We start from the raw sequence: 15,293 nt of genomic DNA, 5'->3' as shown, positions 1-15,293 counted from the left end.
CCAAGGCCCTCCTCTGGTTCCAGCTATGCCTCCAGCTGCAAAGAACACACATGAGGAGAATCTCACCACAGACGCTAGACTAGGATAAGGGGCAACAGCTAAATGGGACATTTGGAAAGGAGGTCTCGTCCCCCACAGCTAATACATCAGGGCCTGAGCAAGGGCCAGTTCCAGATGGAGAAAAGAAAGGTGAGCATCAAGCAAGGGTGGCCTTAACTGGTGTGTGTGTGTGTGTGTGTGTGTGTGTGTGTGTGTATGTGTGTGTGTGTGTGTGTGTGTGTGTGTGTGTGTGTGTGTGTGTATTCACTGATTACTTACTATGTGCTTGAGAAAGCACACAGAGGAACAAAGGGTGAGGCCAGGACCCCCAAAGGGAACCACCCCTACCACCACAATCCTCCATGGTCTCTTCTTTTTCCCTTCCTCCCTTCCCGCCACTTTCTGAAAGCTTCCTCTGGAAGGGCTGGGTGGGGTCACTGGGAAGTCATGGGTGGGGATGGGGGTATCCTCTTCAGAGGATACTCCTATCCAGCAGACTGCCCTCCTCTCATCAAATGCAAAATGCTTCGGCCAGTACAACTCTCCTGTGGCCAAAGGAAAGATTCACCTGCACGTCACTGCTCCATTTTCTCCCCAAATACAACAGACTCCTGCCTCTCCACCTGGTTCCTGCCGAATCTCTACTCTCTCAGGAACGTGCCCAGTGGATGTCCAAGGCGGCCACAGGTCCAACCAGAGCCAACCCTGAGGAGGCCCTTCCGCCATCAGACATGGAAGGCAGAGGGAAAGAAGGGGTGGAGGGAGGTACAGACAAGAATCCCACCCAGAGCCATGCGACCCGCAAACTGTCCCAGACAAAGCTGTGTGACCTCTTATACAGGGGTCTCCATTCTCTGAGCCCTTCTCCATGGAACCCAGAGCCTATTCAGACACAACACTTGGTCTGCCCCTGCCTTCCCTCTTTTTCCAGCCCCACCTCAACACACAGCCACACGTGCACACACACACACAGTCGGACCTACAAATGCTCTCAGAAGCATAGCGTTCACATCACAGATAAGTGGAATATCTTATTTACATTCCCATCAAACTGCAAATAAAAAACAAACAAACTTGGGAGTCAGGAGACTTTCCCCCTCCAAGCCCTGGTTTAGGCTTTTCCTTCTGACAGGAACCTTAGAGATCCTCAAATCCCAAACCCTCACTGTAGGAGGTAAAGTTGGAGGCCCAGGGCACACAGTGACAAGGCCAGGCCCAGACCTCAGGTCTCCAATTCCGCCGCCCAGCACTCTCCTGCCACGCGCCCCCTCCCGCTCCCTGCAGCCCACGTCCCAGCTCTACTCACATATAGCGCAAGTGAGGGTTCTTGGCAAAGGCTCTGGGCTGGATGCTCCGAAGTCCTGAGTTCTTGATGGTCCTGGAGAGAGAGAAAAACAGGGTCAGCAGAGCCTACAGAGCACCGGGACGTCTGCTCCCAGCTGAGCTAACAGAAGGTCGCGCCAAGGCTGCGCCTGCAGCCGCCCCTGTGAACTGAATGCATTTCCTCATCCGCCAGCATCACCAGGGGCCAAGGGGATGGTATCTGGGCTCACACCCCACCGGGACCTGGGAGAGGGATCCGGATGTGCCCGCAGCGGTCGGCAAGCAGGTAACAACAACCGGTCTCCTCCTCAAGAATCTGGTCCAGTGACTGTCCCTACTCCTTCTCCCTCTCCAACCCCAAGTGCCCCAGAGCCACTAACACCTAGAGTCAGAAGGAGGTGGCTGGGAGTGTGGCACTTTGTGGGGGGGGGGGGACCATTAGTCAACCACAGGGTTGAGGCAAGAACACTAGTCCAGAGACCTGGGTTCAGGTCCTGCCCTGAAACCCTAGCTACTGGTGAGATCACAGAACACCCTTGCTTTCTAGGCTGAGAGGAAATGGGGGAGGGGGAGGGCGTGGCCTCTGAAGGCCAGGACATCCCCCAAGTAGGTGGTACTGACTCTACTAAAAGAGAAACAATGGAGCAAAGTACAGAGGACAGCTGGCAGTGCCCAGCACCCCTCTGCACCCCCCCACCCCCCTCCCGCCTGTGACCCCACTCAGCCCAGGAGGCAGCCTGACATCCCCCCCATACCCACCCATCACCCCACCCGTGACCCCACCCAGCCCAGGAGGCAGCCTGACATCCCCTCCCCCATACCCACCCATCACCCCACCCGTGACCCCACCCAGCCCTGGAGGCAGCCTGACATCCCCTCCCCCATACCCACCCATCACCCCACCCGTGACCCCACCCAGCCCTGGAGGCAGCCTGACATCCCCCTACACCCATCCCCCCCCCACGACTTCCCAGCGACTCCACCCAACCCTGGAGGCAGCCCAAAGCCCCTGCTGAGACTGAGACCGGGCACACTCACAGCTTCTGGAGGCCGGTGTAGAGCTCCATGTCTACTGCATTGAGCGTGTGCAGGCCCCGCCAGTTCTCTATGTGTCTGCGGGGGAGGAGGAAAGACAAGGTTCAGGTAGGCCGGGGTCCACAGGAAAGGTGCCGTCTTCAGAGCCAGAGAGACCCGGCTCCGAATCCCGGATCGCCTACACACTAGCCAGGCCTTCTGCCAAGCAGCCAAGGGTCTCTGAGCCTCGGTTTCTCCCTCTGTGAGGGGCTATGCACACCACCTGCCTGAGGAGATCATCACGGGACCCAGAGCACCTGGCCCAGGGACAACATTTAGTGTCCCCTCTCAGCTCCAGAAAGCTCTCCTTTTTTGAAGACTCGAAACTCGGCTTCCCGGTTGGGCTTCGTGACTTAGTTTCCCTTCTTCTAAGGACATGCTCATTTTCTTAGCGGTCCAGAAAGACAATACAAATGATACGGTTTTTAAAGGGGGGAGGGGGAGAGTGGCTGGACAGTGGGCATGGCTTTCGAGTGGAAGAGCCCAGGAGGAGCACACACTGGATTCAGGTCCCCCAGGGTCCAGACACTGACAGCCTCGTTTCAGTGACCCCAGCCTAACACATCTGGAGTTCAAGAACACTAATAGTTTGATTGGGCAGAACCAACTCCAGAAAGTGGACAGGCTGGGGGACCAGGGAGGCGCCACGGCGTCACAAAAGGAAGTGAGACCAAGGAGCCCAGCTCCGGCTTCACCTCTGGGACCTAAGGACCGGTGGCTGTGAGCAAGAGATATGACCTTTCTGGGCCTCTTTTGTCTTCATGTGCAAAGGGAGAGGGTTTACACTAGATCAGCAGTTTCTCTCCTCTCAAAGGTCTCCGCTTAGAACTTTCTCCCAAGGGACCTCATGTTTAAGGAGGCTTGCATGGAGCAGGCACACTACATTTACTAAGTAATAATTAATTCATCTTCTCCGATTTATTCATCGAAGATATAAATCACCATTAACCAGAGCTTTTTATCGAAAGACATAAAGCAGCACTAACTCGTCCAGTAGATAAGCTCCAACCCAAAGCAAAGGAACTGGGAAGTTCTGTAAGCACAGGAGGCTGGCCTGTCCTAAGTTTGATTCCTGTTCTTTTTTCTTTTTTTTTTTTTGATATTGACCAAATGCCAGAGACAAACATCCTCCAACTCAGCCATCCAACTACTGATTATTAAGACCCTTTCCAACTCTAGGGTTGTGCAAGAAATTACCATTCATACACCTCTCTGCCCCAAGGAGCTGCGAGGGGCCTCAGGGAAGGCCCTCCGGGGCCCACCCACCCTCCTGGGATCTGATACTCCCCCCCCCCCCCAATTAGGGCCCCTGAGGTCAAAGTACCCTCTCAGCTCATCCCCCGACACCGCTATCCGAGGCGCACTGAGGCCAGAAAAGTGGCAGCCACCTTCCCCAGACACCTCCTCCCCGGCCCCGCCCCACCCGTGGCTCTTCCGTCTGCCATCAAGTAGAGCCAGAGCCAGGAAGGCCGCAGGGCGGCGGTGGCCAGGGCCTCTGGAAGCATTTCAAAGCCGCACAGTGACAAGGTATGCAGAGAACCCGTTTTGTACCACATTCTCTCGGGGTTCCTGCTGAGCAGCCAGACACACTGGCATCTGCTGGGGACATGGACCAGGTGGCCAGGTCGGGACCGAATTCCAACTCCAAAGTCCTCTCCCTGGAAGTCTTGCGGCCCCAGGGCAGTTTGCTGGGTCTGGTCCTGCCAGGGCAGGGACCCTGGCTCCGTTTCAGGTGAAAAGGAATACCAGAAGGAATAAAATGACCTGTGCCAGTGCCCCCCAGGTGTGTTCACTAGACCATCAGTCCAGGTAAACTCCCAAGTAGGTCACACTGTTCCTAAAGACAACCATTCATTCACAGGAGCCCAGTTGCAGGCCAGGATCTGCTCCCAACAAGCAGCTGTCAATCAACTGCTTAAATAAACGAAACCATTTTTCTTAGGCCACATTAGAAATCCGTAAATGTGTCTCTATTATGGTTGAGTTGGCAATCATCAGTGCAATCTAACACTTTGCCCTTCCTGGCCCTCACGGCCACACTTACCCTTATGGTCACACATTGACCCCCCCTCGACATAGGCACACACTGAGATATGGCAGTGCAATGGGTGAACTCTTTGGTGCAAAGGGTTCCCTGGTTACGAGGCGATGGCCCCTGCTTCCTCTGTTGGGTCTGAGTTTCCCTATAAGGGGGAAGAGCATTTTCACAGCCACGGCGCCACGGTGTGGTGAGGAGTCTAGGCTCTAGAGCCAGGTCAACAAAACCACAGCTGCAACAAAACCACATCCACTTGCCTCGAGCCAGGCTGCCAGGACGTACAGCCTGGCCCCGTCGCTGCCTCTGCCTATGTGACCCTGTCCAGGTTACTCCACCTGTCTGAGCTTCGGTTTCCTCATCTGTCAAATGGGGTAATAAAATACCTCCAGCATAAGAATGAGAAGTGGATGGAAAAGACGAGGTTAGAAGCCCCGTACGACAGCTCGGGACACACAGTAAGTCCTCGGGGAATGCTAGCCTGGATGGTTATTTTTAACCCTGTGCTTCGCTGAAGCTGAGAAGTCTTTTCAAGCTAAAAACGGCATCATCATGGTTCTGCTGGAAGTTGTCACTTCTCAGCAATCATTGATAAAAACTCCATGTGGCAGAAAAATGGAGGGGCAGTAAATCTGTCATTTATGACCTCCAGGAAAACTGTTCAAGCAGAAATTATGAACAGGTTCAGGGAATGCACAGCCGGCAGCTCGGAGCAGGTTCCGAGGGATGCGGGGGCGGCAAAGGTGCAGCCTGACATTTGTGCATGACATGGGCCGGGCACCTGCCAAGTTCTCCTATGACTCACCGCTGGGAACCAGCCCCTGGCGGGGGGGGGGGGGGGGGGGGGGTGTCAGTTACGGTAACTATGCTGGCTGCCACGTGTTAAAAGTTTAAGTGGAAAAGGCAGGCTCTAAAAATAAAATAAATAAAAATATACAAGTAAAAGTACAATTAAAATAACAAATGGATAAATAGAGCAAATTTGGTTTGCTTTTGTTCGTGGTAAATAGTAGTGACCTGGGCCTAGTACGATTGATTACATGGGGCTTCTTTTATTGTGGTTTTCTGGGGTTCCAGGATGTCTTCCCTGAGCGCTTCTTTTACCGCTTGAAAAACTATCCATAATGATCATTTTTTAAAGGAAAGTGAGGCACTTGAACCTGTGCGGGGCAGTCACCGGTCACTGTGTTCCAGGGCCCCCCGCTGTGCCAGCCAATCCCTACGGAGGCATCCCAGGAGCCCACCTCACCGTGGGAAGAACTCCGAGCCCTGCCGGGAACACGAGTCAGTGGGACTACGAGACTCAGTGCTTGTCCTCTCGAGCACAGAGTACAGGGTGGTGGCTGGCCCTGAAGAGACCTGTAGCCTTGTGCTCAATCTGTGTGCTTCCATCACAAGCAGCGAGGGGTGGGGGCAGAAAGGAGGCAAGATGGTGGACTCTAGGCTCCCGTCCTGACTAAATTACCTCCAGGGGAGTCTTTTTATACCGTTGCTCTCAGCAGGAAGTGATTCTGCCCCCCCCCCCCACCCCCAAGGAATATTTGGCAACGTCTGCAGACATTTCTGTCGGTCATGACTTGGGGGTGGGGGCAGGGAATGATGCCAGCATCTAGTGGGCAGGGGCCAGACATGCTCCTAAATGTTCCACAAACACTCAGGACAACAAAGAATTATTGGCTCTAAATGTCCATATTGGGAAGCCCTGCTTCATTATAAAGGCTTCTGTCTTGAGATCACCATTGAAGAATGCATTCCACAGCTTAAAACAGCAACAACTTTGATAATGGCTGCTTTGCAGCAAATACTAAGGGGCCCCAGGCCAAAACCAGAAAGCTTGCCTCTAGGTCCCTGGGTCCAGGTGAGAGGAGAAAATCAAAAGCCATGGCTCCCAGACCCCCTCAAGTCAAGGGCATTACTTGAGGAAATAAGGGACTCTTTGGCACACTGGACCAGGGGCAGTTACACATCCCAGAAGCAATAACGGTCTCCTCTTGTCCGGCTCAGCCTGGAACCCACCAGCCAAGAGCTTTCTCCATCACTGAGAGTTCCTCTTCTGCATGGCTTAGTCCTGGAGTCCATGGCTCCAGCCTGAGAATCAGCTCAGGGCCCTGTCCCTCCTCTCGGGCCACCGCCCTCCCTGGACACCCCAGAATCCCAACGCTTCGCCAAGAGCAAATGTGCAACACTCTTCCAGAGAGAAGGGAGGAAGTGAGGCTTAATTCATGATAATGTTGAGCAACCAGGCCAGAGCCAGGCTTAGGGGTGCAGCTTGGAAAACCTCAACGAGGTCTAGGTGAGCCTCTGTGGTCAAAGAACACGCTGCTGTCGGGTGGACCGGGGTTGGGCGTGTGCGTGGCCTCTTCAGGAGTAGAAGAAAAACTATCAGAAATGAAGTCACCCCCAGCAATTCACAACAACAGCATGCAGTCCTGAAATCAGACAGCTGCTTCACACCCATTCTGGGGATGAACTAGGGCACAAGCGAAATATTAATTAAGATATCCACAGAAAATATAAAAAGCCTTTGTGCTAGAATAAATCTGACTGTGCTTTTTGTACCATAGCTTTTTTTTTTTTTTCTTCCTTCTGTTTGGCTTGAGCCAATATGGAAATGAATTGGCAATCTCCAGGCACATAAAAATTAGATGGTACAGACTGTGTGGTCCATATTTTAATTAAAAACATGTCATGTGGATATGTTTAAGAGTTGTTTAGAATTCCAATATTTAAGTACTATACATAGAAAACTCTAGAACACGGAGACATCTACCCCCTTCCATCATGACGGGACTGAAGTTCATGCAAAGGCCAAGACAGGTGTCTCCCTTCACCTGACAGAACTCTCCTCATCACCTGGACGCTGGGCAAGACAAGGGATTAGCTGGTGGCACAAGACAGCATCCTTCCTTCCTCTACACATGGCAGGCCGGTATTACCTCATTTCTGCAATCTTCTCTCTCTCTTCCCTTGCACTAAGACCGCTGTTATTTGCACTGGGATTTCTCACTGCTATTAATGATCTGTTCTTCATAACCAAATTTTCCGGACAACTAAATTTAAATGCAAAACCTCTGCATGTTCAACCTCCTTGCTAGATGTTTCTTTTTGCCCGAAAATGCATTACACACCTCCTTGACTTTTTAAGCAGAGGAGACAGAACATGACTTACATTTTCTTGATGATCTGGGATCATCATGACCAAGCTAACTAGTCTGCTGAGCTATAACACAGTGACACCTTCAGAGGTTCCTGAAGCATGCAGAATTTACACCTCTACCCAAATGGCCCTACCCGGACATGATTCCTAAGTCTTAATGGTGATTGTATCCATTTGCAGCAGCTTTCTGGCTCTTTCTTTGCTATCCGGCCGTGGGCCATCACCCCTTAGACACCTCCCCGAGGTGTTGGCCTTTCTTCCCCTGAAACGCACTGCGACCGATCTGCTCCGCAGCCCCTTGGAGCACAGAGGTTGAGCAGTGGGCACCCTGGAGGCAGGGTGACCAGGAGCCAACACCCAGCTCTGGCACTTGGAAGATGGATGCCCCTGGGCCACTTACTCAAGGCTCTCCGGTCCTCAGTGTCCTCACAGGAAATCTGGTTGGTGTGAGAATTAGATGAGGCAAATGTCTTAGTTCCCAGTTCACTGTTGACGCATAGCATCTGAGTGATTAACAGCTGATTCCATCACTACTGTTGGAACCACATAAGTAAAAGTAAATAGAACCTGTGTAAAGATCTAAGAGAATAGGGGCACCTGGGTGGCTCAGTCGGTAAAGCATCCAACTTCGGCTCAGGTCGTGATCTCACAGTGGGTTCGAGCCCCATGTCGGGCTCTGAGCTGTCAGCTCAGATTCTGTGTCTCCCTCTCTTTCTGCCCTCCCCTGCTCGTACTCTGTCTCCCTCTCTCTCAAAAACAAGTAAACGTTAAAAAAAAAAAATCTAATTCTACTGAACACATTGAGAAACAGTTTCCTGATTTGGAAAATTAAATGCTTGAGCTGTAAAAAAAAAAAAAAAAAAATCTAAGAAAATATAAAAAAAAAAACCACACATGTGCATATGTGTGTGTACACACACATGAATAGGTAGATGCTTGTCCCTATTTTCTTTGTTCCTAATCTCCTTCCTGGATAATTAAGGTGAACAGGTAAGTGAAGTATTCTTAGAGGTGTAGTCGATTGACATTTTCCTGGGGGCACCTAAGTGGACACACTAATACCATGTTCCGTATATCCGCTCTGGGAGGTGTATCCTGGCAGGCGGCAGCTGAAATAGGCATTTCTCAGCTGTTCCTGTATCCGAGTATTCCACTCCTCCAACACAGACCCTAAAAGCTTCAGCGAACAAGGCTGTGCACACCTGTCCCTTCTCTCCGGACGGTCCAGGTCAGACCTGAGGCCCCCACCCCCTTCTCCGAACCCTGACTCCAGGATGCGGGCCTGAAATGAAGTACGGAGCGGAGTACCTAGGGGAAGCCAGCCTGGGATTCCATTCCTTAACAAATCAGCACCAGAGCACACGCACGCATGGGCACGAGTACGTACGTCCGCACGCACGCACAATCACAACGAATGTGCCGCGCATTTGACTCCAAAGCCTTGTAGGGCAATAAGGAAATTGATTTGTTATCCAGGCATATTATGTCTAGTGATCCAGACAGAAGCATTAGCTTTCAATTATCTGATATGCTTAGCATCATAAACAAACCGTCTGGAGCAAGAGCTCTATGGCACTGAGGAACCAAGAGGGCTGGGGAGAGCCGCACTGGATCACACCAGCCAAGTCACCAGGCTCTATCTCCCTTGACAGCTGTCGGGGCGGGGAGGGGGGGGGGGGGGAGGGGAGGGGCGGGTACAAGATGCCTGGGGAGCTGGGCCTGAGAGCCTAGAGAGCTTTCTTGGGCTGGCAACCCCAGCATGCCAGCCCATTAGCGCACCAGCTCTCCGAGCAGCTGCACGCCAAGGACCACGGTGAACCAGCCCAGCATCTGGGACCCCCGGGACTGCAGAAAGGAACATTCAGACCGTGCCGGGAACAGATGGGAAACGACAGCATCTGTGTCGGCTTCCTGATCAACTCCAAAGCTCCTGCCAGGAACAGGGAACGTTTGTGCACACACCTGTGCTCTTCAGGTGCGGAGATGCTGCGTCTGCTAATGGGGAAAAGGACAAGGGCACACACCCTCTGCTACCCTGGCTAAGAAAAGGTCTCTCATCTGGCACTTGGCTGGTTCACTGGGGAATCTAAGCTGTCCTGGTTGCCCCCCACCCCCTGCCTCGCCTGTGACCAGACTGGCCAGCCTCTCCCCAGTCTAACTGCTGCCGGCTGGGCAGGCAGGTGGGTGCAGGCTGGAGACCCCAGCATGCCCACACATCGGCACACGTGGAGCCGCACCTCTAAGCTGCGAACAGACACTGCCTCCTAACTGGCCTCCCTGATGTCACTCTTCCCCCTGACCAGTCTCTACCCCTGCACAGTCACACTCTCCCCCGGTCCAAACCCTCCAACCGCTTTCTTTGGCTCTTACAACAAGATCGGAACACTGTGCCATGGCCCGAGGCCCTGCATGAGCTGGCCACTGGCCGCTGGCCACTTCTATGGCCCCTTCCCCTAACACCTTCTCCTTGTTTTCTGGGCCCCTGCCACCCTCTCCTGCCTGTATTTAAACATACCAGACTTATTCCCAGCCAGAACTTCCATGAAACACTCGTTGTGGTTCCTTCTAATCCCTCAGGGCTCCCTGCAAAGGTCACCTTCTCAGAGACGCCTGCTCTGACCCCTATGTGAGCTCACCCCCTCCTTTTCCCCGCCAGCTGCTCTCTGACACAAGCCCCTGTTCATGTCCTTCACAGCCCTTAATAACCATCTGTAATTGTCTTATTTGATTATTTGATTATGTGGCTGTCGTCAGTTGTCTATAGGCTAGAACTACGGCGCATGAGAACAGGGATTGTATCTGTCTTATTCACCACTCACTTACCTCCAGAATTTCAAATAAGGGCAGGTACCCCCGGGAAAGTACATGCTTGGGAAGCCATCCAGGCTGTTGCCCAGCAGCCACCTCGTGCCTGGGGCCTGCCATAATCAGCACCCACACAGTCCCCACTCTGGACCCCTTGAGCATCCTGGAGCCCACAGGTCGGACCCCACAGGCACCTTGAACTTGATCTCTGAACAGGGATGTGGCCCACGGCACACCATTCAACATCCCAGTCGGCATCCTAGAGAATCACTACAGGGCCCAGAAATGGTCTCTGGAGGCCCCTGGACCAGATCTCAGGTCTGTTGCTCACGATCAGTGTCAGGAGAGGGACTTGAAGTGGGCAGGGCCCCCTCTCGCCAAACACAGGAGGAGATGAGGTGGGCTTTTGGCACCTTGGCACATCTTTTCCATCTTTCCCCTTCCTACATGACTTTGACTTTCACCAGATCAGTTTTCCGAGGGTACCGACCAGAAGTATATGTCTCCAGTGACAACTGAGGGAAGGAAGGAATGAATGAATGAATGAGTGAATGAATGCATGCATGCATTAGGGAGCCCACAAAATGATCAACAATGTACTCAATGCTCCATCAGCTCCCCACATAGACCTTCCCCTGCCCTCAACCCCTCTCACCTTCTCAAGGACTCATTCTCCTTGTCTCTCCCTCTCTTCTCTGTACCCTCACTTTCTCTCTACTAGATTTTTCCATCAGCATACAAACATGTTCTAGGAGAGCCCATTTCAAAGGAAAATCTCCTTCACTCCATGTCCTCCTCCAGTTACAAACCCATGTCATTACATCTCTTTACAGCCAATATTTTCAGAGGATCTGTCTACTCCCACAGGAGTGGGAGGAACCACTTCCCTCCTCACCTCCCCTGGATTCTCCATCCCAATTAGTCTTCTGCCCCCGCCACTCTACTGAAACTGCACTGCCAAGGTCACCAGTGATTTCCATGCTGGCAAATTCAGCAGACTCTTCTCTGCTGTCTGGTTACCCAATCTCTCAGGGGCATGTTACCCTGTTAGTAACCACTCTTTCTTTCTTGAAACATTCTGTTCTCATGGGGCACCTGGGTGGCGCAGTCGGTTAAGCGTCCGACTTCAGCCAGGTCGCGATCTCACGGTCCGTGAGTTCGAGCCCCGCATCGGGCTCTGGGCTGATGGCTCGGAGCCTGGAGCCTGTTTCCGATTCTGTGTCTCCCTCTCTCTCTGCCCCTCCCCCGTTCATGCTCTGTCTCTCTCTGTCCCAAAAATAAAAAAAATTAAAAAAATTAAAAAAAACGTTGAAACATTCTGTTCTCTATGGATTCCTTGACTCTCCTCTCTCCTGAGTTTCTTTCTCCTCCTCTGGCGACTTCTTCCTAGTGTCCTCTGCAGGGCCCATATTCCTTCTCTGATCCCTAAATGTTGGCGTCTCCCAGGTCTTGCCCCGGGGGCCCCCTTTGCCCCACCATGCCATGGTGATCTCACCCACGTGCTGGCTCTGAACACCATCTGTGCACTGAGGGCGCCCAAATGCATGTCTCTGGTCACACTTCCCCAGGCTCTTTCTTGATACATCAGTAGGTCCGACATCGGCCCTTGCTTTCCTCCCACTTGGGCCTCTCCGTCCCAATAAACGGCAGTGGCATCACTCAGGTGTCTAAGCCAAACTTCATCAGTGAGTGATCCTGCCCCTCCTGCATTATCTGCACCTGAGCAAGGCCACCTCCACGAGAGACATCAGTTCCATCCTTCTCCCACCTCCTCACCTGAGCCCAGGCCATCATCACCTCTCCCAAAGGCCACTGTCTCCAAGACAGGGCCACTGTTTCTATTCTGGCCTAAAAATCTGTCCTTCACTCAGAAGCTTGAATGAGCTTCTTGGAACACAAATCTGATCACGTAGCCCTCCCCCACTGTACCCACCCTCCAAAAATGGACCTCCAGTGGCTCCTCCCACACTTGGGATGAAATCCAGACTCCACCACAGCCAGCAAGGCCCCACGTGTCTGGCTCAGGCGTCTCCTTCCTCAGCTCAACCCAACCCTGTTCACTCGGCTTTAGTCTCACTGGTCTCCTTTCTGTTCTCCAAAACACCAAGCTCTCCCCTCCTCTCAGGACCCTTGCGCTTGGCTTCACCCTTAAAAGTAATTAAAATCTCCTTAAATGTCATCTCCTCAGAGAGGCATTCCCTAACCAACCTAGCCGAAGTCATTCTCTATAACCTTCCTCTAGATCAGTTGTTCTTAAGCCAGGGGAGGATTCTCTTCCCCAGAGGACATCTGGCAATGACTGGGGACATTTTTGATGGTCACGACTGGGAAGGTCCCGCAGGCAGAGGCCAAAGATGTGACTAAATATCCTACGACACAGGACAGCCCCCTCAGAACAAAGAAATGATTCCAGTCCAAAATGGTAACAGTGCCAAGGTTGAGAAATGCTATTTCCTTTAGATCACCTGGCAAAATCTGTAATTACCCCATGTATGTGTTGACTTGTTTACTGTGTCTCTTTACTAACAAAATGCAGGTTCCATGAGGGGAGGCAACTTGTCTATCTTGGTCACTGTTATATCCACAACTAGATCCCTGTACATGGCAGAAAATTCGAATGAACAAATTAATAAACGATTGTCCTTCCTTGCAACCTGAGGACCTTGCAGCCAAGTCATGAAAACCCTATGGTTGCCGACGTCTGGACAGGACTCGTATTTTCCCCAACCATTTGAAGAGGCTGAGGTATAAAGAACAAGCTGTACCCATGGGGCTGGGGGGTAGAAAGTGGGGAGGTCAGAACCCCGTGGACTCTAGTAGACGTTCTCCTCTTGTCTACAGATGAAAAGTCAAACCACACTGATCATAAAACCTCCAGCCCTCACTAGACATCTCAGCTTTGAAGCAGAAGAGAAGGAAGAGGTCTTTGATGAATCGTAGAAACAGCCCAAGGCAGGGAGAGACGCATTGACTTTGACCCTTTCTCCCCAACGGGCCTTGGAGAAGAAAAGTCTGAGCAAGAAGTAGAGTTTGGTCCAGACCAGAGCAGCTGGCTTGAAAGTAATCCAATAGTGCAAGCTTTATGCCTAAAATCAGCCGGCCCCAGGGGTCCTGAAAGTGCTGCCCTTCGGGTGGCCAATTTCCTTAGGAAAATATGAAATGGCCAGGCCACCCTTTACTGAATTATAAAGCACTTATCACTTCTTTAATAACTACCCACATGGAGGACTTAATTCACTCAATATGGAAGTTATAAAGGCGAATTGGTAAGTGAACACTGAGCTCAAGTGCACTGCATAAAGACTTATGAGGGCAATATTTTCCCCTATTAAAAGGGCAGATTTCCTTACTGCAACTCTGCCTCCGAGTTAATGCGGAAACGTCGCTCCAAGGCCTGGGGCATTTTGATTGTTAGACGGTAATTCCGGGTCCCTGGGAGAGAAGGGAGTCCTTGACTTTGAAGGAATTATGATCTCCGCAACCTGAGGGTGTCAGAGTGATTAGTCAAGGTAACCATCAGGAAGACAAGATCGCACTGGCGGTGCCTAGCACAGCGCACCGGGACATGAGCAAGCCACGGAGAAGAAGGGAGGAGGTGCAGGGTGGAGGAGGAAGGGTGGGCTGGGCCAGGCCTGGAAGAGGCATATGCAGTGGGAGGCTGCGGGAAGGGGGGAGGCACCTTGAAAGACATGGGCACTGGAAGAAATGCCGGCTTACAACTGAGACCTAAAAAGAATGCATTAACAGCATCAGCCCTTGTGATCTGGACGCAGACCAGCCCTGGAGTTCCTTAAGGGTTCCAGAGGTTTCCACTTAGGGTGCTGCAGAGATGGTCCTCCTCACTCAGGGAAGGAAATTCTGCTTTTCCTCTTGTTAATTTTCCTCTTGCCTTGCTTCAGCATCGCGAGCAGTTTCCTTCCCTCCGGCCACAAGCCGTCTGTTCCTCTCCCCATATCCTCCCTCTTGGAAGGCATCTCTCTATTCGAATGACTTCAATTACTGCCTAATTAGAGATTATTTCCAGTTCGGCTCTACCCCTGACACCCAACCTCGCCCCTGTCCTGTAGTTCCTGTTCCCACAATACCTATTCCCCTGGACTCCCAAGAGCAAGCATAGACAGAACAGCTCATTCTCAACCTCCTGGATTCTCCCAAACGACCTCTGCTGAGTCCTCCTGACTTGAAACATTACAGCGGAGCTGGTGAGCACATTTCAAACTATGTGCAGCACCGGTGGGCTGGCAACAGCTCACACAGATGGCCGCATTTAGAAGGAATCTGGGGGTAAGCAGGAAAGAGCTGTGATCGATTAGTGATGTCTGCCATGGGCCTAATACACAGAGAAGGGCCATGCAAGTAGCATCTATTAACCACGTCTGTCCAAGATGTGTTCTGACATCTCTTTCTAGCTCTCACTCTCTCTTAGAGTCAAGACCCGCCAATCCCTCCTCCATGATATCCCCTTTTTTCTTTTTTTTCTTTTTATTTAATTTTTTAACTTCCGTTTTTTTCTTTTTATTTAATTTTTTTTAACGTTTTTATTTATTTTTGAGAGAGAGAGAGACAGAGCATGAATGGGGGAGGAACAGAGAGAGAGGGAGACACAGAATCGGAAGCAGGCTCCAGGCTCTGGGCCATCAGCCCAGAGCCCGACGCGGGGCTCGAACTCACGGACCGTGAGATCGTGACCTGAGCTGAAGTCGTACACTCAACCAACTGAGCCATCCAGGCACCCCCCTTTTTTTTCTTTTAATCTCCACAGCCTGTATCTGAGAGAGTCTCACACCCAGAAGGAAACTTTTCAGTTTCCAGCCTGTGATCTCTAACCTGTTTCGGGGTTGACCGTGTCTTTCATAGGCT

The 15,293-nt window shown here is 51.9% G+C and overlaps 1 protein-coding gene across 10 annotated transcripts in view; it reads right to left on the bottom strand.

Moving 5' to 3' along the window:
* Positions 1 to 15,293, bottom strand: part of NTRK3 (neurotrophic receptor tyrosine kinase 3) — a 551,343-nt gene that overhangs the window by 313,581 nt on the left and 222,469 nt on the right. For all 10 annotated transcript variants that reach the window (XR_007153153.1, XM_047863605.1, XM_047863604.1 and 7 more), the window contains 2 exons: positions 2,401 to 2,475; positions 1,346 to 1,417 (listed from right to left, as the gene is read on the bottom strand). Coding sequence is in view for 9 of the 10 variants with exons in the window: in XM_047863604.1 (XP_047719560.1) it covers positions 1,346 to 1,417; positions 2,401 to 2,475 (147 nt within the window). In the remaining variant the exon portion in view is untranslated. The remainder of the gene's footprint in view (positions 1 to 1,345; positions 1,418 to 2,400; positions 2,476 to 15,293) is intronic.

The sequence above is a fragment of the Prionailurus viverrinus genome, chromosome B3 (genome assembly GCF_022837055.1).
Source record: "Prionailurus viverrinus isolate Anna chromosome B3, UM_Priviv_1.0, whole genome shotgun sequence".
Lineage (NCBI taxonomy): Eukaryota > Metazoa > Chordata > Mammalia > Carnivora > Felidae > Prionailurus > Prionailurus viverrinus.
Note: the sequence above shows the minus strand (reverse complement) of the source record. Positions and strands in the feature narration are given on the sequence as shown.